The sequence below is a fragment of the Phalaenopsis equestris genome, unplaced genomic scaffold, assembly GCF_001263595.1.
Source record: "Phalaenopsis equestris unplaced genomic scaffold, ASM126359v1 Scaffold000972, whole genome shotgun sequence".
NCBI lineage: Eukaryota > Viridiplantae > Streptophyta > Magnoliopsida > Asparagales > Orchidaceae > Phalaenopsis > Phalaenopsis equestris.
The window spans coordinates 20,831-45,210 of record NW_018165411.1 but is presented as its reverse complement, the minus strand read 5'-3'; the positions used below and the strand labels follow the sequence as shown (position 1 = coordinate 45,210).

Sequence of the window (24,380 nt, the reverse complement as noted above, 5' to 3'; positions counted from 1 at the left end):
ATACATATCTATATATCTACTCGGTGTGGAGTATTTCGCCCCAAAACGAGCTGAACAAGAACGGACACATCTTAGTTCGTGTTCGACTCGTTAACTTATCGAACGAAATTAACGGGTCGAACACGAGCTTCTTAACGAGCCGAACACGAGTCATTTTGAGAGCCCTAATTATTGCTGTAGGTTCCCGCCCACATTTACTATGTTTCCAGTGCTCCCGCTTACTGCCATCGTTGTTCTAGCCATCACAAATACTCCCCTCTTCTCACCAGCGGCTATCCAAGTCATCCCGGGCACGACTCTGCCATGTAATCGCAGCCCCAGCCCTCTTGCATTGCCTCCCTGCCACATAACAGCTGTTTCAGTTCCCGAGAACCCAAATTCCACCTTGCTGCTGCCCAGGACAGCAATGATCTGTTGTTTTGTTGTCATACCCGTCCTCTTGCTTTGTACTCCCACCTTAATGCCACATTCGAAACCCCAGTCGATCGCGACCACCACCTTGAGATCCCATCCTAGTTTTAATTATTTGTGTCGTCCCTGCTGCTCTTTTAGATTTTCTGGTGTCATGTTATATTTTCATTTCAAGTGTGTTGATTGTAATCACCTTTTTGTTTTTGGTAATAATATATTTTTTTTTGTTGTGGTTTGGGTTAACTCCCGTATTATGTTTTCTCTCAAGTACATTTGCATGTTTGTTTGTGCTTGCATATATTGTTTTGAACTCACAAGATATTTTCTCATCTTAAATATGATAAGATAAATTTTCGTCTTTTTAAAGGATTAGCACATACTAAGAGGTTGTTAAAGGGTCTATGATAATAAGGTGTGATAATTATGCTATTATTAATATCACTTGGAACCTGCTTATTATTCTCAGACCAAGTATATTGTGCTTGATAGTCATTTTATAAGAGAAAAAAAAAAAGACTTACGAATCATTCAAGTGAATTACATTACAACAAAATTTTAGGCAACATACATCCTTATCAAAGCTATTGATCAATCATAATTTGATAATCTTTTAAGTTGAGAATGTTCAACAGATATTCCCAGCTTAAGGGGTGTGAAAATTCTGTATATCAACACTTCAGCCTGCTTCTAATAGCCTCCCATAAATCCTCTTGTAGCAAGCTCATGCTAGGCTCTGCTATTGCTTTCATCTAGAATGATTGACATTCAGCTCGCAATTGCATGATTGAAGTTGTTCCGCCCCTGGATTCATGTCCCAGTTCATCAATCTGTCAAAATCTGGCTTGCCTAATGCAGTCCTGTGTGCTGTAACAATGAATGGATTCTTTCTTCGGCAAAAATTTTCCGTACTCTTATGGCTAGTTATGGCCACAAGCATGTACTTGCTTTTCTTTTTATTCTTGGCTACTTGTATCTCGGATAAATTGTATACCTTTCTGAATTTTAAATTTTTGAATATTCTTCCGTCAATATTTTTTTAAATACATACCATGGTAATATTTCATTTCTGTAGTTATATTTGTGCCATCTGAGAAATGCAAATTTCGCTGTGGCTTTATTAAAGAGCTTTTGAAGTTAATAGATATGCATGCAGTCATTATTCAAGGCTATTATGGTAGAATAGAAGTAAATCTTTCCGTTCAACTTGAATTGAATGAGGTTTCTATTTTGTGGACCGAAGAAATATTTTGTTTGGATATCTTAATTTTAATAAAAGTTGCATCTGCGCGTGCATGCGGAAGCGCACAGGGACCGGTTTGGTCCCAACGTCTGAGGGGCCAAACAGCCCTTTCAGCCGTGGAAGTGCAACCCAATGGGAATGGGTCCCACTTTTAGTTATCCTATGACTATTTATTTGTTTTGGGACAGCCTGGTCTCTTTTTCGCTTTTAGGGTTTTATCTAAGAGTTCGAGTGGTGCACCGACTATATCTCGCTTCCAAGCTGCTCCCTTGCTGTTTTTCGACATTTCGAGCCGCCACCATTGCCTTCCCCCTCCACCTTTGTTGCCGTCACCCCAAACTGCCTCGATGCCATCACGCACAACCTCCCTTTTCTTGCTGCAGCTGCCCCGTGACAGCAAGCCTTTGCTGTACTTGACTACTTTTCTGCCCCAGGCCAGGACTGTTAGCTACTTTTCTGTTCCACCGTTCCTCACCTCCCCTCACTGCTGCCAGTCGACTAAAACAGCCACCTGATTTTTATCTCACTTCCCACTTGTTGCTGCCACCTTCCAACCCACCTTACCGGCAACCCTCCACCGCAGATCCACCCCTGTTTAGTGTCAAATGCCGTGTTTTTGTAATTTCTGATTTCTGTTTTTTTCCTTTTTTTTCTTGTAATTTCTTATTTGAAGTTGGTAATAATATTGATCTTTCATTTTTGTTTGGTTTAACTTCGGTATCATTTGGTATTAGAGTCAGTGTAACCCTTATCCTATTCTAGGGTTATCAACATCTACCGATACCTAACCCAAACTCCACCCTAAACCCTTCCGCTTGCTGATTTTTCAAATCATCAACCCAAAAATTTTCTTGCCCACCTAAATCACCCACATACACCCTTTTTCATATCACCAGACCTAAACCCTAACCATGCCATCGATAAGACAAGTGTCGGGCGATGTTCGGAACTTAACATGGAAGAGGTGCAATGGGATTTTTGCCGACTTCAATAAAGGCTTGCTGAAATTGACGAAAGGACCTAAGGAGTGGTCATTGTTGATCATGATAGCAACATTCTAGGAGGAATGAGGGAGGAAAATTTCAATCCTTTATTAGTGTTGATTTCAGTGAAGAGGAAGGTAGGTCACGTCACTTTGGGATTCAATATTAGAGGAGGCAGATGGATGATGTGACTATTGGAGGACAAAGAGAGTTGAGAGTGAAGGTAGACTTATCATATTTTGAGGGGTGAATAAAACCGGATGACTTCATTGAGTGGTTGCAGAATGTTAAGAGAATTTTAATATAAATAGGTGCCAACTGAGAGGAGAGTGAAGATTATTGCCAATAAAACTGAAGAAGAGTGTCTCTTTGTGATAGTAGAATCTGAAGAGAGAGAGATAGAGAAGGTCAGGATAAGATTACTATTTGGGAGAAAATGAATAAGGAGCTGTAGAGGAAGTATTTATCCTTACACTTATGCCAGAACATGTTCTAGTGGTTACATCACTTACATCAAGGAGAGTTGTCAGTGGAGGAGTTCATGAAAGAGTTTGAGCAGTTTAAGTTGAAATGTGAAAGCTAACAAAGCCCAAGGAGCACACTATAGCCAGATACTTGGGAAGCTTGAAGTCCTCCATCGACAATGTTGTCCAGCTGCAATCTTATTGGTATTTGGGTGATGTTCAGATATTGAACTGAAGGTGGAGAGATAAAAGAAGTAGAGTAGACACTCATCTCCATTGGGACAGTCACCCACAACTGGAAGCATCAACAAGAGCACACCTGGGGTAGTTGAGAAGACTGATCAAAAGAATGACAAAGCTTATCAGAGTGAGAAAAAGCCTGAGAAGAGTAACACACTACACAATTTCAATCAGGAAATGCTTCAGGTGTCATAAATTTGGGCATAGTTTCTAGTTGCCCTGCGAGCAGAGTTTTTTCTTTCACCGAGTAGGGCGTTGCGGAGAAAGTAAGCGAGGAGGAGGTAGCTGAAGAGTAAAGTGAGTACCGACTTCTAGTTGATGATGGCGAGATTTTTTTGGTTTGACTAGTTCTTCAGACTGAGACTACGGGAGAGCAGTAGTGGCTTCGCTACTTCATATTGCACACCTGTTGCACTGAAAAGGGATAGGTGTGCAACTGTATTATCGATAGAGATAGAAGTAAGAATGTGGTATCTACACAGATGGTGGATAAGTTGAGTCTCCGTACTCAGAGACATTCCTAGTCTTGTTCCCTGACTTGGTTGAAAAAGAATATGGTTAGCATTGCTAGAAGATTTCTTGTGGAGTTTTCCATTGGAAACTATAAGCATGATCAGGTCTGGTGTGATAATTTACTTATAGATGCCACCAAATTATGTTGAGGAGACTGTGGTACTTTGATCATAAGACTTAGTATGAGTGGTTAAGGACATCTACTCATTCAGAAAGAATGGAAAGCGCATAGTTCTCCTAACTTTTACATTGTTCGAAGGTGTAGGCACTCTTGCCAACAGAGAGGTGCTAGAGAGATTAGTATTAGAGGCCAGCGAGATAGAACAACTAATAACAGACTCAGAGCAACTACTACGGAGAGAGTTTCAGGATATTCTGACCGACAACCTATCGCTAGGGATACTAGTATTAGGGGAAATTCAATCTTTCTTCACTTTAGAGAGGAATGAACCAATCTTGGGTTATTATTTGAAGACTTTACATGGTACACTTGGCATGAAATTTTAGTTCAGTTATAACAAGGTACCCGCAGATGTTTAGAGAAGTAGAGGTGTTTACTTGCAATTCTCGAACCCTTCTCAAGTGTTTTTTGGGGATAGTGCATTCGACATTGGAATCAATGTGCTTTTATAGGCGTAGTCGAAGACCCTCGAATCCCTAGCGATTACAATTTTTTGGCCACCTCAATATGGTCGACCCAACTTCTTACTATGAGGAGACAGAAACTTTGACAAATGTGGGTGAAGCTCTTCCAATCCCGAGAGTCTGACACATGTGTCACATCTGCTTGGGCACGAGAAAGCCCCGGGGGTATAGGGACTAGTTTGGTACTGACATTTGAGGGATCGGTTGACCCATCTAGGCTTGGAATGGGACCCACTCCTAGTTATTTTAGGACTATTTATTTGTTTTTATTGGTGTCCAAGATTAGTTTTTTGTGTGTTTGTTTTAGAAAAGCCGTTGGCGTCTCTATTTTTTCTCCTAAGGTTGTATCTAAGGGTTGGAATAGTGCTCTGATTGTATCTCGCTCTTGAGGTTGCGATTTTTCTACCTCTTTCCTTCCCCATCTTTCGTGCATTTCTCTCAACCACCCTTCCTCGTGCAACCACACAAAATAATCGTTCCCTTGCTATTTTTGGACGATTTCAACTTCCACCATCCCCTTCCTCCACCTTTGTTGCTGCCACCGCAACCCCCCCGGAATCCTTGCTGTCATCACACAAAATCTCCCTTTTCTCACTGCAACAGACCCAGACAGCGACCCTTTCCTATACCTATTACTTCTGCCTCAACCACCTGATGATGCCGGCTAGGACAACCAACCCCTTTGTTGTCGACTGTTCCTCATCTCTCCTCGCTGCTGCCACTTGCCTGTATGACCCACCCGCTGTTTATACCACTTCCCACTTGTTGCTGCCACGTTCTAGCCCACCTAACTGGCACCTCTCCACCTGGACCCACCCTCGTTTAATGTATAAGTGTTGTATTTATTGCAGTTTCAGAGTTTTGTTTGTTTTGTCGTAATTTATTTCTTGAAGTTGGTAATAATATTAGGTTTTCATTATTGTTTTGCTTAACTCCAGTATCATTTGATATCAGATCTAGCAGAACCCTAGACCTATCCCATGATTACCAAAATCAATCAACAACTATCCCAAACCCCATCCAATAATCTTTCCCCTTCCAGATTTTTAAAATCAACCACCCAAAATTTTTCTTTCCCACCCTAAATCACCCCCATTGATGATGCTTCACCTCCCCAAACTTAAACCCTAACCATGCTAAACAAGTGTCGGACACCGTTCAGGAACTTACAAATGGAAGAGGTGTAGCGGGTACTCCATTGACTTCAACAAATACTTATTGAATTTGAGGAAAGAACCCCTAAGAGATGTCACTGTTGATCTTGATAGCGAGATTCTAGGAGAGGGAAGAAAATCTAAGTCCTTTCCATAAGGGTGATTCTAGTGGAGAGGAAGGTAGGCCACGACCTTTTGGAATTCAGTGTTAGAGGAGGCCAAGGGATGAAGTGAATGTTGGAGGACAGAGAGACCTAATAGTGATGGAAGTCCTATCGGATTTCGAGGGGAGAATAAACTGGAATGACTCCCTTGAGTGGATACAGACTGTTAAGCGGATCTTTGAATAAGAGGTGTTAACTGATAGGAGAGTAAAGTTTTTTGACACAAAGTTGAAGAAGAGAGTGAGAACGAGAGATGGTCGAAACAAGATCATTATTGGGAGAAGATGAAGGAGATGCGGAGGAATTATCTTTTTCAACACTATCGCCAGGGCATGTTCTTGAGGCTACATGAATTACATCAAGGGGACTTGTCAGTGGAGGAATTCATAACAAAAATTGTGTAGTTTAAGCTGAAATGTGAGCTGACAGAGCCTGAGGACACACTATAGCTAGATACTTGGGAGTCTTTAATGTCTCCATCGATATTGTTGTCCGACTACAACCTTATTGGTCTATGGGTGATGCTCAGCCCTTGGCACTGAAGGTGGAGAGATAATATAGCAGGCAGACACCCACTCCATTGAGATAACCACCCACAACTGGAGGCATCAGTTGGAGCACACTTGGGGGAGTTGAGAAAACTGGTCAAGAGAATTACATAGCAGATCAAAGTGGGAAGCAACCAGAGAAAAGTAACACATTCAACATAGTTTTAGTTAGGAATGCTTCATGGATTTGGCCACACCTTCCAGTTGCCTTATGAGCAGAGTTGTTTTATTCACCGAGTAGGATGCCGTGGAGGAAGTGAACGAGGAGGATGTAGCTGAAGAGCATGGTGAGGAGTACGAACTTCCAGTTGATGAGGGTGAGATGATTGTGGTTCGATGGATCCTTTAGATTGAGACCACGAGAGAGCACCAGTGACTTTACTACAACATCTTTCACGCATTGTACTATAAAGGAAAAGATGTACAAAATTATCAGCGATGGAGGTATTAGTAAGAATGTGGCGTCTACATAGATGTTGGATAAGTTAAGTCTCACTACTTAGAGACATTCTAGACGTATTTCCTGACTTAGTTGAACAAGGAGAACATGGTTAGCATTGTCAAAATATTTCTCATGAAGTTTTCTATTGGAAACCATTTGTAGGATCAGGTGTGCTGTGATGTTGTACCCATGGATGCCTATCACATTCTATTGTAATGATCATGACACTTCGATCATAGGACTCAATAGGATGGGTTCAAAAAGACCTACTCATTCAGAAAGGATCGAAAGTGCATAGTTCCCCTATCTTCTACAGAGAGTGGGATCAGTTTTGGTGATGTTATTGGGTAGTGATATAGAAGAGCTAATACAAGATACAGGACGGTCTCTACAGAGAGTGTTTTAGGATTTTTTGACCTACCAGGGCCACTACATGATGATAGCCTACCGCCAGGGCCACTAATGTTTGGGGAGATTCAACTTGTTTTCACTTCATAGAGGAATAAGTAACCATGAGCTATTTTTAGTGGACTTTGCATAATACGCTTGGCATGAAAATTCAATTCAATTCATCAAGGTACACACAGATGGTTGGACAAGCATATATGGTTACTTGTAATTCAGGAACTCTTTTCAGGTGTTTTAGGGAATGCATTCGACAGTGAGATTCAAATGCTTGTAAGGGAGCAGTAAAAAATCCTCCAACGCTTAGAGATTACAACATTCCTGCCACCTTCATTGTGGCCAACCTGACTCTATACTATTAGGAGGCACAAGCTTTGACGAATGAGGTCAAAGCTCTCATAACCTCTAGAGACTGACACAAGCATCACGTCTACCTTGGCATGTTGAAGCCCTAGACACACAATGACCGATTTGGTCCTGACATCTGAGGGGACGACCGACCCTTGTAGCATGGATATGCAACCTAATGGGAGTGGGGCCCACTTCTAGTCATCCTAGGATTATTTATTTGTTTTTGTTTGTCTAATCTTAGTTTTTTGTGTGTTTGTTTTGGGACAGCCGTCGGTGTCTATGTTTTCCCTTCTAGGGTTATATCAAAAGGTCTGAGTAGTGCTCTGGTTGTATCTCGATCCAAAAGTGGTGATTATCCTCCCTCTTCCCTTCCCCATCCTACTCGCATTGCTCCATCCCACCCTTATTCGCTGCAACCACCCAGAACAACCATCTCACTGCTGTTTTTCTATAGTTCTAGCCGCCACCATCTCACTCTTGTGTCATTTTCAATAATTTAAATTTAAATTGATTGATGCTCTGAATATTTTTATTTATATTGTGCACATTCATAAGCTATTTGTTGTGGTGGCACTTTTGATTGGGTCACTTAATGTGCGTTGCATTTTATGGGTGCAGGAAAGACCCTGGATATATCAGAAGAAATGTTCGAGATTCACAGAACATTAGAGATGATGTAAGTTGTTAAACTATCTTTTTTGATATAATATGAATTTTCTTCTGTATGATTTTATATGAATATGTGAGCGCTCTAATTTTGTTTGTTTCATCAATAAATGCTCTAATTTGTACTGTAATTTTTTTTTCCACTAATTTTTTTAGCTAAGGAATATTTGTGAAAGTTCTTCTTTCTTTTAGCTAAAGTTCTAGCTGTTAATTTATGTTGTTATGCTAGATGTTTTTCCCTCTAAATTCAAAGGTAGGACCTTTTATCTGCATGTTTAATAGAAGCCCCAATGTGTATCATGCTTGTAGTGGATTAATATGAACGACTCGTCGGTGCATAATATGAATGTGTGCCATGCTTGTAGTTTGATATCATATTTAGAATGTTAGCCGACAAAATTAAATGGTATATTTTATTCTTTTATTGTATGATGCTCTAGTACATCTTAATAGCTTGAAAATGTTACGACACTACTCGGTCAATGTTTAATGACACATGTACAGGTGTGTGTGTGTGAGAGAGAGAGAGTGAGAGATTGAGAGTAACATTAGTAGTGATTAGAAAGTCAAGAAAGGTATCAATAAATATTCTAATATTTTGAAACTATTTTAGGTTTTCTTTATTTAATTGCTAGGATTATTTATTTTTACTTTAAACTAAATAATAGGAATTTAAGAGCTGTCTAAATTTTGTATTATTATTTCTATAAATAAGGGTTGAATGTTTGTTATTTGAATTACGAAATTATGAATGGCTTGCTTTAAAAGTTTATTCTCTTTCTAATCTCTATCATTTCAATTTTTTGATTATCTTTCTCTCTCATATAGTTTTTGGATCTCTCTCCTCATGAACTTTCTTTGATTTAGATATCTTTCAACCAAGAAGTCCTGGGTTCATGGCCTTGCATATGCCGAGTGCGTGCATTTGTTTGAATTGAAAAAAAGAAACTTGGGCTTGCAAGCTATGAGACAATCATATGCAGAACTAGAAGGTTTACAATGTTCATATCCATATTCTTAGTAAGACAATCAACATAGAATATTAATTGCAATCACATGCATCAACATTAACATCTTGGAGGTGATTTATAAGAATGAAGAGGCGGCTGAAAATCAGGATGCATGGTTGTAATATAAAAAAATGTAATCATGAGCCATTTACACGATAATATATCTAAATCAAAGAAAGTTCATGAGGTTGATAAAGAGCTGCAATGGCAGGTTGCTAGGATGGAGAGAATATGGGTGATAAGAGGGAAGTGGCGACATGGAGGCTTACAGTAGGGGTTGTGACTTGGTTTGACAAGAGATAAGTCGGGGGGAGTGGGAGGAAGTCAGCAGGGGAATCTTGTAGGTGGGCTTACGTTTGGGTTTGACGGGAAAGGAGTAGGGTGGTAAGAGGAAGTTGCGGCAGGCAGGAGGGTTCTGGATGGGTGTTCGACAGTAGCATGAAGTGGGGTATGTAGCTGGGAAACATGGAGAGGGGAGGGGGGCATAGGGAAGATGGCACCAAGGAGGATAGAAGAAGAAACACACAACGTTGGACGAGTTACAGTGAAAGCACATTATCGTCGTCAGATACAACCTCATAATGGAAAGGGGGGACATTGGCAGTTGTCCAAACAAAAATCGCCACAAGGACTGAACACTAAAACCAAATAACAATATATTTTGAATAATCTAAGATAACTAAGAGGGGATGGGGAAGGAGGAGGCAGCAGCCCTTCTAAACCTAATTAGGGCCAATCAGTTCAGTCTCTTTGCTAAATCGACACCCCTTAGCTGAACCGACAACCCGATCAGTCTCCGGGGGCAGGGGAGAGTTTCGGCTTAATTCGTTGAATCTTCTGTCCTCTTTTTGTCGATGATGGAGCTGTTGTAACTTCTCGGGCTAAAGACTCCTCGACTGCAGTTTGAAAAGCACTTGGATCCTACTGGTGACTGCACCGTCCCCAAAAGCATCTGAGATTTTTTCTCAACTTGCGAGCATACATTCATATTGATCCACTCTCGTGGGCTTTAACTACAGAACGGAGTTGTGTTTGTGTCTTGCATAAGCTGTTGAATCCTCCCAAAGTAATCCATGGTCAGTTCAATCTTACTCTGACGTGAGGGTAATCTGAGCCTCCTTAAACGGTGGTGGCCATGGTGTTAAGATATCTACCATGATATCCTGAAATGTTCTCTGTTGTGACCATCACTTGTTTGGATATGGTGTCTCGGTTTTATCATCCTTTGAAATTGGTCCCACTGATGTTGCTTTGCGGGCAAGGGTTGCTGTGATCTCAGGCTCCGTCGAATGAAGTAGGATGATACACTTCCCCTCATTGGTGATTGAGTAGGTATTCCCGAATCCATCGTGCTATGTCCTATTGTCTAATTGTCACGGTCTCCCCCAAAAAAGGTGGTTGGTATTCATGTGGACCACATCACATTACACCTAATCCTGTAGATGGTTCCCAATCGATAACTCTATTAAGCACCTCCAGTCAATGTTGACCTTGTTTTCTTTCTTTAACCACGTCAGAGAATATGGTTGAAAGTGCCTCTGAGTCACGAGGCCTAACTTCTTCACAATCCATGTAGATGCCACGTTTTTACCGCTTCTTCCATCAAATGATGAAACTACATACCTTTCCGGTCACAATGCAATGATGTAGAATATATTGTGACGAAGTCACTGTGAATCCCTCATATCCTCGGTCTGTAGGACCTGTTGAACCACGGGCATCTCTACTTCATCCGGTGGGAGATGGTACACCTCACTTTGTTCAACTGTGTCCTCGTCCCTAACTTCCTCCATGGCATCCTACTTTGTAAAAATACGCAGCTCAGCTCGTCAGGGTAGCTAGAGGCAATGTGCCCAAACCCGTGACATTTGAAGCATTTTCTGGCGGAGTAGACATGTTTCTCTTTTTAGGTATTTTCTCATTAGGGGTGGCTCTGTCCTTATCCAAACCATTTTTCTTAACTCCATGAAGCATGCTCTTACCGGTGTCTTCAAATGTGGGTGGCCACCGATCTGATGATGGTTGGCTGTTCTGTTTCTGATGCCTCTCCACTTTCAAAGCTAAGGTCTGGATATCTCTAAGTAATCAATAAGACTACAACTACACTACTTTGCTAATAGCGGGCTTCAGGCTCCCTTAATAACGGGTTATTATGTGTTGTTCTGGCTTGACCAAATCACACTTCTTTTGTAACTGACAAAACTACAACTACCCTCAAATCCTAGGTTTGTAGGACCCGTCAAACCACGAGCATCTCACCTTCATTAGTGGAAAACTTTGTTCCTCAACTGTCTCCTCATCGCTAACCTCCTTCATGCTGCCCTGCTCTGTAAAAATACACAACTCGACTCATCGGGTAGCTATAGGTAATGTGCCCAAAATCATGACATTTAAAGCATTTTTTATCACTAGACGTGCTACTCTTTTTAGGTTTTTTCTCACTAGAGGCGACTCTGTTCTTATCTGAACTAGCTTTTTTAACTCCTTGTGGCGTGTTCCTATCGGTGTCTTCAACTGTAGGTGGCTGCCTGACTGGAAGTGGTTGCCTTCTGTTTCTGCTACCTCTCCACATTCAAAGCTAAGGTTTGGACATCTCTAAGTGAACTATAAGGCTGCAACTACACTACATTGCTAATAGCGAGCTTCAGACCCCCCAGATAATGGGCTATGGTGTGTTCCTCTGGCTTGACCAAATCACTCTTTATCTGCAATGACCAAACGACTCCATGAACTGCTTCATTGATAGGTCTCTCTACTGCAGGTGGTAGAGTCTCAGAAATACATCCTTGTAGTTGTGGGGTGGGAGATATTTATTCTACATTATTTTCTTCGTCTTTTTTCACTTTAAAATCTCATCAATGCCTTCTCTTTTTTTCTGTCTCTGCAATTTGTCCCACCACAAGGATTCGTTTTTTCTCTATTTGAAAGCTACAGGCTTCACTCTTTTATTTTCTGACACCTTTTTGTACTCAAAGATCCTCTTAGCTGATTGTAACCATTTGATTAAATCAACTGGATTCATACCTCTATCGACCTTTAGTAGATCCACCTTTATTCCTAAGTCCCTATGTCCTCCATATTTAGGATCCTCTCTTGGTCTCCTCTAATACTGGATTCCAAAGCGTTATGACCTTTTTGCTTCATCATCACTGATATACTCCCTATCGAAGATGTTGAAATTCTCGTCTCTTTCGCCTCTTCGACTTTCCTTGTCACCATCGGGGGTAAGTCCATCTTGTGTTTCATTCTTAATGTCCGCAAGCTTCCGCTGAAGTCACGGGATCTCGCACTGTATCTCTTCCCAGGTAGACTCGGACATGTATCTCCTTGGTGGCATGGTTTGGGTTTAGAGTTGGGAGGTGAAGTGGGCGTAAAAATTTGATTTAAGGTTGCTGATTTTGAAAATCAGCTAGGGTAAATTAGGGTTACAGATAAAATTTGGCTGTGTTTGGGATAGGAATGAAATTTTTTGGGTAGAGGTGCCTTGGTTAGGGGCAGATGCTAGGGCAGTGTGGTGCATCCCTAATTAGCGCCCGACCGGTTCAGCTTCCCGACTGAACTGGCAGCATGGTTTTGGACCCCTGCAGCCCCGCGGTAGAGTGAGAGAGAGAGGACCATCCTCCTGTGCTTTACATACTCTACCAATTTAAAATGACAAAATTATTTTGATCAATAACGTTAAGTTTTATTAATTTTCATAGATAAGAATAATAATAAAAAAAGAGGATGATTGAACTATATATAAAGCCTTCTTGAAAGTCAAGTTTTAAATGTATTTCAGCAATCAAAACCATCTATCAAATATAGGCTAAATATCGTCACAATCTCATATTTATTAAAGTATTTGATTATGTCTCTACACATGAATTCACAGTTTCCTATGCATGTAGTCGGAGAAATCTCTCAAAGTCATTTTGATAGATTTGATTCATTAACAAATAATCTTAAAAGTTATTGAAATCATGCATGCCATAAAGGCCAAATATAGCTTCTCATATAAATGTATTTAAGTTAACCTAAAGTTTAAGCAACTGGACAGAATGTTCAGTCCTATAGCATTTCCCCCCCTTCTTGGGGGAATCCTATACAGCGTTAGCTCTAAAGAAATTTTTATCCTCTTGTTAATCTCTTTGGTGGTAAAGTTTGGGAGATCATATTTTCTCTGCTCTTTTGAAGACATCTTTTGCTTCCATGCTTAAGAAAAATGACACATTTAATTGTTCTCATTTGTTTTATAGGAACCTCTCCTAAAGACAGAACTCGAAAGTCCTGCTTTACTGGCAGGAAATTGGTCTCAACTATGTGCAACTTGCAAGGTAGCTAATTTTGTGAACTTCGTTTATGTTAGCCAGTTCAGTTGATATTATTCGAACTTTTGATTCAACTGATATTATTAGCATTTTGTCAGATAGTTAGGCCTTTGCGGGCAAAGCACTGTTCCACATGTGATAGATGTGTTGAGCAGTTTGATCATCACTGCCCATGGGTATCAAATTGCATTGGCAAGGTTCTCTAATTGATTCTTTTACTATTTTCTTATTTTCTGTTGCGCTTTACATTTCAATGCAATGATTTTATTATACTGTCAGGAATAATTTTATGCTCCTATAATTTACTTCAAACTTTGATTTACTACAGAGAAATAAATGGAATTTCTTCATTTTTCTTCTTCTTGAGGTCACTGCTATGGTTATTACTGGTTCTGTTACATTTATAAGTATGGTTCTTCCATCATTTTCTCTTTTATTTATTTTTATTATTTTACAAGGAATATTAATCTGAATCATTGGACCATTAAAACTTAATGCAGGAATTGCAACAGATCCAACAGCCCCGTCTTCTTTTGGCGCATGGCTGAGTTATTCTGCTATCCATCATCCAGGCGCATTGTCATTTCTTGTAGTGGTCTTCCTTCTTTTCTTTGGAGTCGCAGTATTAACTATCGTACAGGCACAACAGGTATGCAGAAGATATTAACTGTGTTATCTTTCCTTAAATTTATTTCTACCATTATAAATTATGCATGCAACCAAGAAAAAAAAAACTCCCTCATCATCATCACCGCCATCATTGTCATCATCATCAGCAACCTTGTTCAATTGGGTTAACTTCAGGATTATTTTTTTCCTTTCATTTTAGATTGCAATGTAGACCTTAATTCTTACTTCAATCTCCCCAGTGAGATAGACTGTAACGTAAGAACCCTAAAACTTTCAATTTGATTTACCTTATTTCACACAGATTTCAAGAAATATCACAACAAACGAAATGGCCAATGGATTGCGATATAGCTATCTTAGGGGACCAGGGGGCAAGTTTCGAAACCCGTATGACCATGGGGTTTACAAAAATTGTTCGGATTTCTTAATAAAGGGCTATAATGAGGACGTAGAAGTGGCCTATCACAATTTGAATTCTGAAGAGACAAACATGATTCAGATGACGAACATAGTTTCACAGAACAGCGAGAACCAAGCCAACCAAGCAAATGGCAACGGCCATCTTAGCATCAACTTCGACTCCAAAGGCTCTCCACGGACTCATGGGCATGTACATACATCAAAGTGTAGCCATGGTAAAAACAGCTCCAGTGGCAGCAACAGCAACAACAACAGCAGAGGCAGTAGGATTCCATTTGGATTGGGTTTAGGCCTTGGCCGTAACAATGCTCGTCACAGTTCTCCTTCAGTTCTTGCCACATAGCTCTCACAGTGGTGATTGTAATACATGATCATTTGTGGCAGCAATGATGCCTGGTATGTACCATAGCAATATGCTTGTTCTTTTGTTCCATTAATTTTCTTCGGAGTATGAATTTTGTGCGGCAAAGAAACCTACGTTTCCATCCAGATTTTGGATAGGGCGTCGAAAACGCTTCTGTTTAAAGAATGATTGTAGAATTGTTTATCAGACATCTTAGGTGTAAAGATTTCTCTTTTATGTCAGTTGAGTCGAAATGTTTTCTATACCTGAACATATGATTTTTTTTTCCTCTTCTTTTAAACTTTTTCATTAATAGATTTTGGTTAATCTCATTCACAGAGAATTTTAAATCATCCAAGAATGAAAAACTCTTCTTTGTCATGAGCATATTTGATATATTGTAAATTAGAAGTTAACTTCTCATATTCATGCAGTTAATTTCATCCATACTAAAGCATAGAAGCATGTATTATCATCAGTAATGCAGAATTCGGGTAAGTCCTGAACTTATTGTTATGATAATTCTCATTTAAGCCCTGTAACATCAGTTTGTCTAAAGGCAATTTTTTAATATTGAAACATATATTTTAGCAGTCGTGTTGTCTGAGGAGGTTAGCTCTATTAATTATGATGTTTCCTAAAGTATTATCATAAATCAAGGCAAAAATATGAAGGATCTATTGTGTTGAAATTTGTATTTAATGTAGGGTCATATTTGTAAATAGATAAAATATCAAGATTTATTTGTAAATGTACCTTGCAAGTCTCTATGTATGAAATTAAAAAAAAGCTTTTTTCGCAAAATCATTTCCATTTGGTATCAGAGCCCACTGCCGACGCCCCTCGTGGGTCTCGTCGTCGTCGGTACAGAGAACAGGGATTGATTCCTTTCTTCCACGAATCGCCACAGACACGATCGGTGAGGAGGGATCCATCTTTCGTCCTTCATTAATTGAGGTAGACGACATTGCAGAGCAGGATCGCAGATCGCGAAAGGGCAGAAGGGATCGTGGCAGTCGGACACGGGATACGGATTGCGACAATCTCGATAGGAGCGAGATCGGGGTTTGCGGGAATTCTGGTCGCGATAGAGAAGAAAGACAGGATCACAACACTTTCTCGGAAGGATCGAAGCATTTCTGTCGCGAAGGGCTTCTGCAAAAGTTTACTGCGAGAGGAAGGAGCAGAGCGGGGTTCCACTTCTGATGGTTTTTCATACGTAGTAAAGTTCCGCGATTATCTTCTAGAGAAAGGAGTCAGGCAGGAAGTCTGTGTATATTCTGTGTGCTCTAGATTTACCTTAATGATTGAGGATATCTGGGGACAGAGATAGTGTAAGAGGTAAATGATTGAAAATTTTATGGAACATAGATCCTGAAGTTCTGAAGGTCTTGGTCAGGCTCAGATAGGAAGCTAGCTTCTTGACAGGAGCCACTACGCCAGCACATGCTCCGATGCATGTGAAGATCTCCCTCCTTCGGATTTGAAGCTTGATGGACTGACAACATCGTATCAAGGGAGCTCTAGTAGGGCATAGACTAGAATGATACCTGACAGAGATCGAGCCAAAGAGTGACAGTATTGAGGGGAATGAGTGGGGGAGTACACACGCATTGATTTACACCTGACTACTCAATTCGATGATTTCATCAAGTGCGACATCAGTGAATGCATTTAGAAGGTGAATGACATATGGGCAATGCTGAAGAGAAACTGTGTTAGGACTAAGAACCACATGAGGGTGTTTTAAATTCACGTGAGATAAAGGGGTTCAGGGTGATAGATCGATTTAGGAGTACTCTATAGAAATATAACGGTTGTGGCAAGATCTTGATCACTTCTCAACTATGTCGAGTTGTGGTGATCCGGGGTGTAAGAAGGGAGAAATCTTTGCACAACAGTTTTTAGCTCATCTAAACCGGGCTTTTGACCAAAGGTGATCAATTCTCTTAGCTCAGGCAACTATTCCTACACTAGATGAGGCCATTGCAGCGATGATACAGGAGGAGTCGCATGAAGCTACACTCTGAACCGAGTGATTTTTCTGTTGCACGATTAGCATTGGCAACTGCGAGTCGAGGTATGCTAGATATCTAGGGGGAGATTCGGAAGTGCTACAATTGTGGTGAAGTTGGACATCTGAGCAGGGTCAGTCTTAAGTCACATAATGAGAAAGAGACAGGTGGACGTGGACAAAGTGGAGGTCGAGGTTGTGGTTGTCGGGGTCGGAAAAGTGGAAGGAGCTACTGGGCAAATCTGATAGTAGCAGAGGATGAGGGAGAGATTGATGTGATCTTTACTAGTGAGGATTATGAGTGTCTGGTGTCGTTGAAGAGGAAGTAGAAAGCAGTAGGATATGGAGCCTGGTGTCGTTGAAGAGGAAGTAGAAAGCAGTAGGAGATGGAGCTGAGGATGTTTCAAATTCATCGACGTCAAGGGGTAACATTGTCACTAATGCTTGCTTCAGCAAATGTACTGGTAGCACACTTGCTCTTGCCTTTATATCCACCATAGAATCATCAGGATGGATCATAGATTCTGGTGCTTCTCGTTAAGTGATAGGTACTTCTGGAGAGTTCTCTTTATATACTCATCTAGCAGTACCGGAGAGTATACAAACTGCTGATGGTACAATGCAACCTATAGTTGATAAGAGTATAGTGAAATGTACAAATCAATTGACTTGTCCAATTTTGTGCATGCTTTTTTTCCAGTAAACCTCTTATCCATTATTGCCTTTATTCTCCTGCTAAAATGCATTATTTTTTTATATTCGTCAGGAGATCTTCGAAGAGAAAGGGATGGGCCAAACACTTGGGATTGAAAAGTGGCATAACAAACTCTAGTACTTGGACCGAGAGGGGATGAACTCAGCTCTGACATCCATAGCGGAAAGCTCTGCAGTAGGAGAATTTGGGAGGAACGTCGAGGATGTGTTATTGCTACATCACAGACGTATGAGACATTCTAGTCATAGTTTACTATGTCGGTTGTATCCATCTATGTAGGAAAAGACAAATAAGGAGAAACTGGTGTGTGATGTTTGTGAGTGTGGCAAGATCACTACGAGCTCTTATGTTAGTTTTGGTTTGTTTGATTTGTTTCATTTTGAAGTATGAAGACCTTGTTCTATTAAATCTATGAATGGTTATCGTTATTTCGTTATATTTATTGATTGTTTTTCTCATGTTACCTGAATATACTTGATGATGCAGAATAGTGAGGTGGTTGCTTGCTTTAAATATTTCCATAAGACAATCCAGACCCAATATGGTGTTGTTGTGAAGACACTGAGATATGATAATATGACAATATATCAACAAAATATTTGGAAACTACCTTTCAACCTAAAGGATACATCACCGAACCACATGCCCTTACACTTCAGGACAAAATTGAGTAGCAGAGAGATATAATCGACATCTAGAGGTAGTATGCAACATAATGACGACAATGAATGCCCCACAACAGTTATGGGGGCAAGCAGTGTTGATACCTGCTCAATTGATTAACAGGATGCCCTCAAAAGTGCTAGAGTGGAAGTCTCCTTGTCAGATGTTGAAAGGAGATAATAGTGTGATCATTCTACTGAATGTATTTGGATGTGTATGCTTTGTGAAAGAAAATAAACCATCTATAGGGAAGTTCCATCTCTGAACTGTGAAATGTGTGCTCATGGGTTGGTCTGCTACTCAGAAGGGTTATATCTGTTGGACTTGATTGAGAAGTGACTCTTTGTGAGTATTGATATGTCATTTAAATAGTTTGAACCATACTACACTCTAGAGGTGAATTCACCCTTTGGCGACTCAACATCCGTTGGAGATATGAGGCAAGAGAGAGAGAGAGTAGTAGTAGTGGTGATGGAGTGATGCAAGTGGGATCAATGCATGACCTGTGACGTGGGATGAATCAACTGAGGAGATAAATCGAGGAGATTGAAACTAGAGGTGGTGGGATTCGGGCTGAATGTGAGCTAAATGTGTATGCACGAAGGAAGAAGCAAATCGAGGGGATAGAGTCTGCCATGCCAATACGTCTCTTGCCTTGGTCTTTCTTAACTCTTGAGACACATACTCCATCCACACTTGATTTAAAGCTCCCAAGTGATATTATTCCTTGTCCGTCCACTCCTACCTCCCCAACATTAAGGAGGACCTACCGCAGCAATGCAGAGCATCCTCCTGATCGTTTTGACTGAGAAGTGGACATTGCTAATTTTATTTCTTATTATAACATCTTACCATTGCATGGAGCATTCATTGTATCATTGGACTCTGTTTGTTATACCCAAGTATTGACAGATTGCTAAAGAGGATCCCAAGTAGAAAGTGGCAATGCATGAAGAGCTTGGAGCTCTTGATAAAAACCAAACATGGGAGATTCTACCACTACCAGCGGGGAAGAAGGCAGTTGGAAGCAAGTGGGACTTCACGATGAAACAAACTCCAAAAGGGAGGGTGGAGAGGTACAACACACGACTAGTGACAAAAGAGTACAATTAAACGCATGTCATTGACTAAGATGAAACCTTTGCACTAGTTGTAAAGATGATCACGGTGAGGACACCGGCTTCTTTGGCCCTAAATGGCGGATGGAGACCCACCAATTGAATGTGAAGAATGTTATTTCTTCATGGAGAGCTACTGGAGGAGGTATATATGGACATTCCACAAGGTTTCAATACATCCCAGATGGTGGGCAAGGTGTGTAGGCTCAAGAAGTCATTGTATGTCTTGAAGCGGTCTTCTCGAGTCTGATTTGACAAGTTTAGAATGACGATGGTTGGCATGGGATATCAACAGATCAATTTAGACCACATTGTGCTCTTTTGGCAACATAAATGTCATACTACCATACCTGATGTGTATGTAGATGACATAATTATTACTGGTGATGATAAAACAAAGATTGCTTAACTTAAGGGAAGATTGGGGAAGCAATTTGAGGCTAAGGATCTAGGACAACTCAGATAGTTTATTGGGATTGAAGTGACCCATGGACTTGAGGGGATGATCCTGTCCTAGAGAAAGTATGTACTGGATCTTCTCACAGAGATAGATATGTGGGGGTGCAAGGCAACAGTCTCTCCAATTGATCCAAAGGTCAAGCTCAGTAAAGAGACAAGTGAATTAGTTGATCGTGAGAGGTACCAAAGGCTGGTGGGCCGCCTGATTTATCTGTGCCACATTCGACCTGATATCTTTTTTGTGGCAAGTTTGGTGAGCCTCTACATGCATGATCTAAGGAAGGGCCATATGAATGCTATGTATCAATTTGAGGTATCTGAAGTTGCACAAGAGAAATGGTTAATATTTAGGAAGAATGTGCATGTAAATATTGAGGGCTTTTGTGATTGACTGGGCAAATTGTGCTGATGAAAAACGATCCACATCACGATACTGCATGTATGTTGGTGGCAACTTGGTTTCATGGAAGAGCAAGAAACATTCAATTGTAGAAAGATCAACAGCAGAGGCATAATATAAGGTCATAGCATTAGGAGTTGCTGAGATGATGTGGTTGAAAGCCTTGTTGGTTGAACTCAAAGTGGATCAAGGAACTCTAATGAAGTTGTGGTGTGACAGGTCGACAATCAATATTGCTAACAATTCGGTGCAACATGATAGAACCAAATAGGTTCTTTATCAAGGAAAAGCTGAATAACAAATTACTGGAGCTTTGTCATGCAACAACTGGAGAGCAAGTGGCAAATTGCCTCACCAAGGGACTTAGCTCTTTAGATTTATCTAGGTTATGTTACAAGATGGGCTTAGTGAATATCTTTTACCCATTTTGAGGGGAAGTGTTGAGATTTATATCTGATGCAAGATCATATTTATAAATAGATGAAATATAGAGATTTATTTGTAAATGGACTTTGTAAGGCTCTATATAAGCCCATCATGAATGAATTGAAAAAGCCTTTTTTGCAAAATCATTTGAATTTAATCTATCACTTTTTAGCAAGCACTCATTATTTGAAGAGGTAAGAGAAAGTCATTTTAACTTTTCCTTAGTAAATTCAAACAATGCTTTCAGAGTTTTACGAAGCTCAGAAGGTAACAACAAAGCATTATAAACACTTAATAAAGGGAGATTTTGTTCAAATAAGTTAAGACAAACATTATAATCTACTTGAGGATATTTAGTTGTTTCGTTTGTCTTTATCTTGGATTTCTTGAGGAGGTTTATTAAGATCTCGTGTGATATTACGTTTACCTTTATCTTGGTTTAAAGTTTAAATGGTCGAGATTGGAGTGGTTTGCCACTTCTTTACTGAAGTTATTGATTTCATAGATCTTCAATTCATCATTTTGTGCTGTTTAATAATATTAGCGCCAGATTCTTGTGCTTCTTTTAAATTGAAGAAGTTATAATATTTTAGGAAAATTTACATACATACCACTCAATTCCTATGCTTTTACATATCTAACACCTAAACTTTAATTCTTACATACATGCTACCTTTCTTATGCATGAAAATGTGCATTTCACTTTTTAAAATTTAAAATGGTGACAAGTTAGATATGTAACTGCATAGAAATTGGGTGGTATGTATGTAAATGGCCCAATATTTTAATTTTAGTTTGAAATCAAAATTGTTCAACCTTAGAGGACCCACGAACTTTTAACTCTTGGTATTTGGTGTAAATGAGCCAAGCCAGCTCGCGAGCTTTCCTAAGCTCAACTCATTAAATGAGCTTAATGAGCCACGAGCTTGAGCCCAAGCTCAAGCTTAAGCTCATTTATTGAACAAGCTTGAGATCACTGAGGCTTGCTTCTTGGCTCGTGAGCCGGCTTGTCTAGCTGAATTTTTGCCACGCCAGTGCCTTTTGAAGTGAGCTGTAGCAGCCTTGCTCTCTCTCATCATCAATCACTTTGATGGTTTTTTTGGCGAGTGTCTAAGATAATTTTTTTCGAGCTTGCGAGCCTGCCATTCCATGAGCAGAGCTTGAGCTAGTCATTTGAGCTCTACTCAAGCTCGAGATCGAGATCGTATTTTGAGGAATGAGCCTAGCTTGAGTTAAGCATGTCTAAAGCTGAGCTCAAATTTTTTAAATCCACTTAGGTGGGCTAAAATTTTGGGAAGTATGCTGATATCATTGAATTATAGAAATAAGTTGATGCTGACATAGGAATATTTGCTATTGCTATTTAATATATCAGGATTTGTTGTGAAAAAGAAATAAGATATGTTACGGGACTAAACCCAACAGAAATATGTAAAATATGCACTGAAACATCTATCCTTATATTATATGAAATCGTCATGAAGATCATAGATACATGAATAGTGTTTGTTGTCCTCAAAGTTGGATGCTGCACTGTCAAAAACGGTTATAAAATGTGTTTACTTCTCATCATCAATCACTTTGATGGTTTTTTTGGCGAGTGTCTAAGATAATTTTTTTCGAGCTTGCGAGCCTGCCATTCCATGAGCAGAGCTTGAGCTAGTCATTTGAGCTCTACTCAAGCTCGAGATCGAGATCGTATTTTGAGGAATGAGCCTAGCTTGAGTTAAGCATGTCTAAAGCTGAGCTCGACTCGTTTACAACCCTAAGTCGTGCTGACAAACACAATAAGATCAATCAAAATTAGGTTCTTCCACTTCATTTTTCATGTCAACATAGAATGCATGTATCATACAGATATCATCAAAAGAAACTTATTCATCAATCAGATGTTTTATCATATCATCTCTAAAATGATGATATACTATTGAGCGGTCTACCTCAAAACAAGACAATTCAATTGTACGACCAGTATATAACCGCACTTGGGTGGGCTAAAATTTTGGGAAGTATGCTGATATCATTGAATTATAGAAATAAGTTGATGCTGACATAGGAATATTTGCTATTGCTATTTAATATATCAGGATTTGTTGTGAAAAAGAAATAAGATATGTTACGGGACTAAACCCAACAGAAATATGTAAAATATGCACTGAAACATCTATCCTTATATTATATGAGATCGTCATGAAGATAATAAATACATGAATAGTGTTTGTTGTCCTCAAAGTTGGATGCTGCACTGTCAAAAACGGTTATAAAATGTGTTTACTTGCTCAGTACAATAGATCGGCTGCCAGTATACTTGAGATCTATAGAGCTGAAAAAGGCTCTTGATGACTTCATAAGTAATTGTGCAGCAATATTTGGTTCAACCTTGTCTTTAAGAAATTGTAAATGGTTTGTCTCCACAATTTCTGATTAGAGCAATATGTTGGATAGTTAGTCAGACTTTATAAAAATTGTTTGCTTGTGAAGGATTTATACTTGATTTCATTAACATCTATCTGTTTTATTTTTGGGACAGTTAACGCTAGAAGCCGTACATTTTCAAAGATTTAATTTTTTAAATAATCAAATAAGACATCATCAGTAATATATTCTCTCAAAATATAAAACAATCATTTTATGATTGGTTCAATTACTTAAACAAAGAAATCTTAAATATTTGTAAGATTTACGACTAAAACAAACAAAAATTTCTCTTATCTAATACGAAGACTATATGATTCAGATTAATTTTGGCTTTAAATTTTTTATAAGGGCATGCTCCTATTGTTAATTACATTTTAAGCAATAAAAGTTAAGAAAGTTTGTTGATTATGGTTGCAATCTATCTTCAATAAATTTTTAAGTTTAGTTTCCACGATTGATCATAAGTAATATCAAAATAGAAAGACTCTAAAGTGAAACATTTTATTTATGGAACCTATAGGAAAAAGAGTAGATCTAGAAACTGAAAAATTCAATAACATCTCAATTATCATATTGTTTAGCTTTAATGATTTGAAAAGAGACTTATTTGATGTTTCACTTAACATTTTATTAAAAATTTGGGAATTAAATCACACGATTTATGATCGTGAGAAAATCTAGAAGCTGGAGTTTTCTTTTGTAATTAGATAAACAACATCAAAATTTTATCACTGAAGTAAAGTTTATTAAAAGAACTATAACTTGAGAAATCTGGTCTAAAAGAAGTGAGCACAATAAATAAAATTTAATGGACTTATAACCCTGCCTGAAACGATTGCCAACTAAACCAACTAATTGTAGTAAAATCCTACATGATTGATCTTAATGTATGTGAGATAATATATGTTGTTATTTATTAAGAAAAATAGGTCTTAGAACTCGATTGTAAAGTCGAGTTGTTTTAAGTGTGAATGATATGCATAATGTCTTAAATATTGAAACAAACATGTTTTTGTAAAAGTTAAAGATTTAAAGCTTAACACACTTAAATTATTTATTATTTTAACTTTTAGTGCCGAGTGAATAGAGCAAGTTTTGTAATAGGTATACAAGTTCTTGATGAATGTTTAGAAGTTTTGTTCATCAAACTAAATGATATGCAAAGACAGAACTCGCTATATAAGACGATCACTCTCTAAGAACAGGTTAACCCTTTATGTGCAATGGG

The 24,380-nt window shown here is 39.2% G+C and overlaps 1 protein-coding gene across 2 annotated transcripts in view; it reads left to right on the top strand.

The window, feature by feature from the left end:
- Positions 1-17,984, top strand: part of LOC110032555 (protein S-acyltransferase 24) — a 52,832-nt gene extending 34,848 nt beyond the window's left edge. Inside the window, exons 8-14 of one of the 2 annotated variants that reach the window (XR_002294862.1) lie at positions 8,179-8,236; positions 13,475-13,552; positions 13,645-13,743; positions 13,875-13,953; positions 14,047-14,195; positions 14,478-14,992; positions 17,720-17,984. Coding sequence is in view for 1 of the 2 variants with exons in the window: in XM_020736216.1 (XP_020591875.1) it covers positions 8,179-8,236; positions 13,475-13,552; positions 13,645-13,743; positions 13,875-13,953; positions 14,047-14,195; positions 14,478-14,939 (925 nt within the window). In the remaining variant the exon portion in view is untranslated. Of the gene's footprint in view, positions 1-8,178; positions 8,237-13,474; positions 13,553-13,644; positions 13,744-13,874; positions 13,954-14,046; positions 14,196-14,477; positions 15,194-17,719 lie in introns of those variants that run through there. The other variant, XM_020736216.1, reaches the window with a different exon arrangement.
- Positions 17,985-24,380: the final 6,396 nt, after the last annotated feature.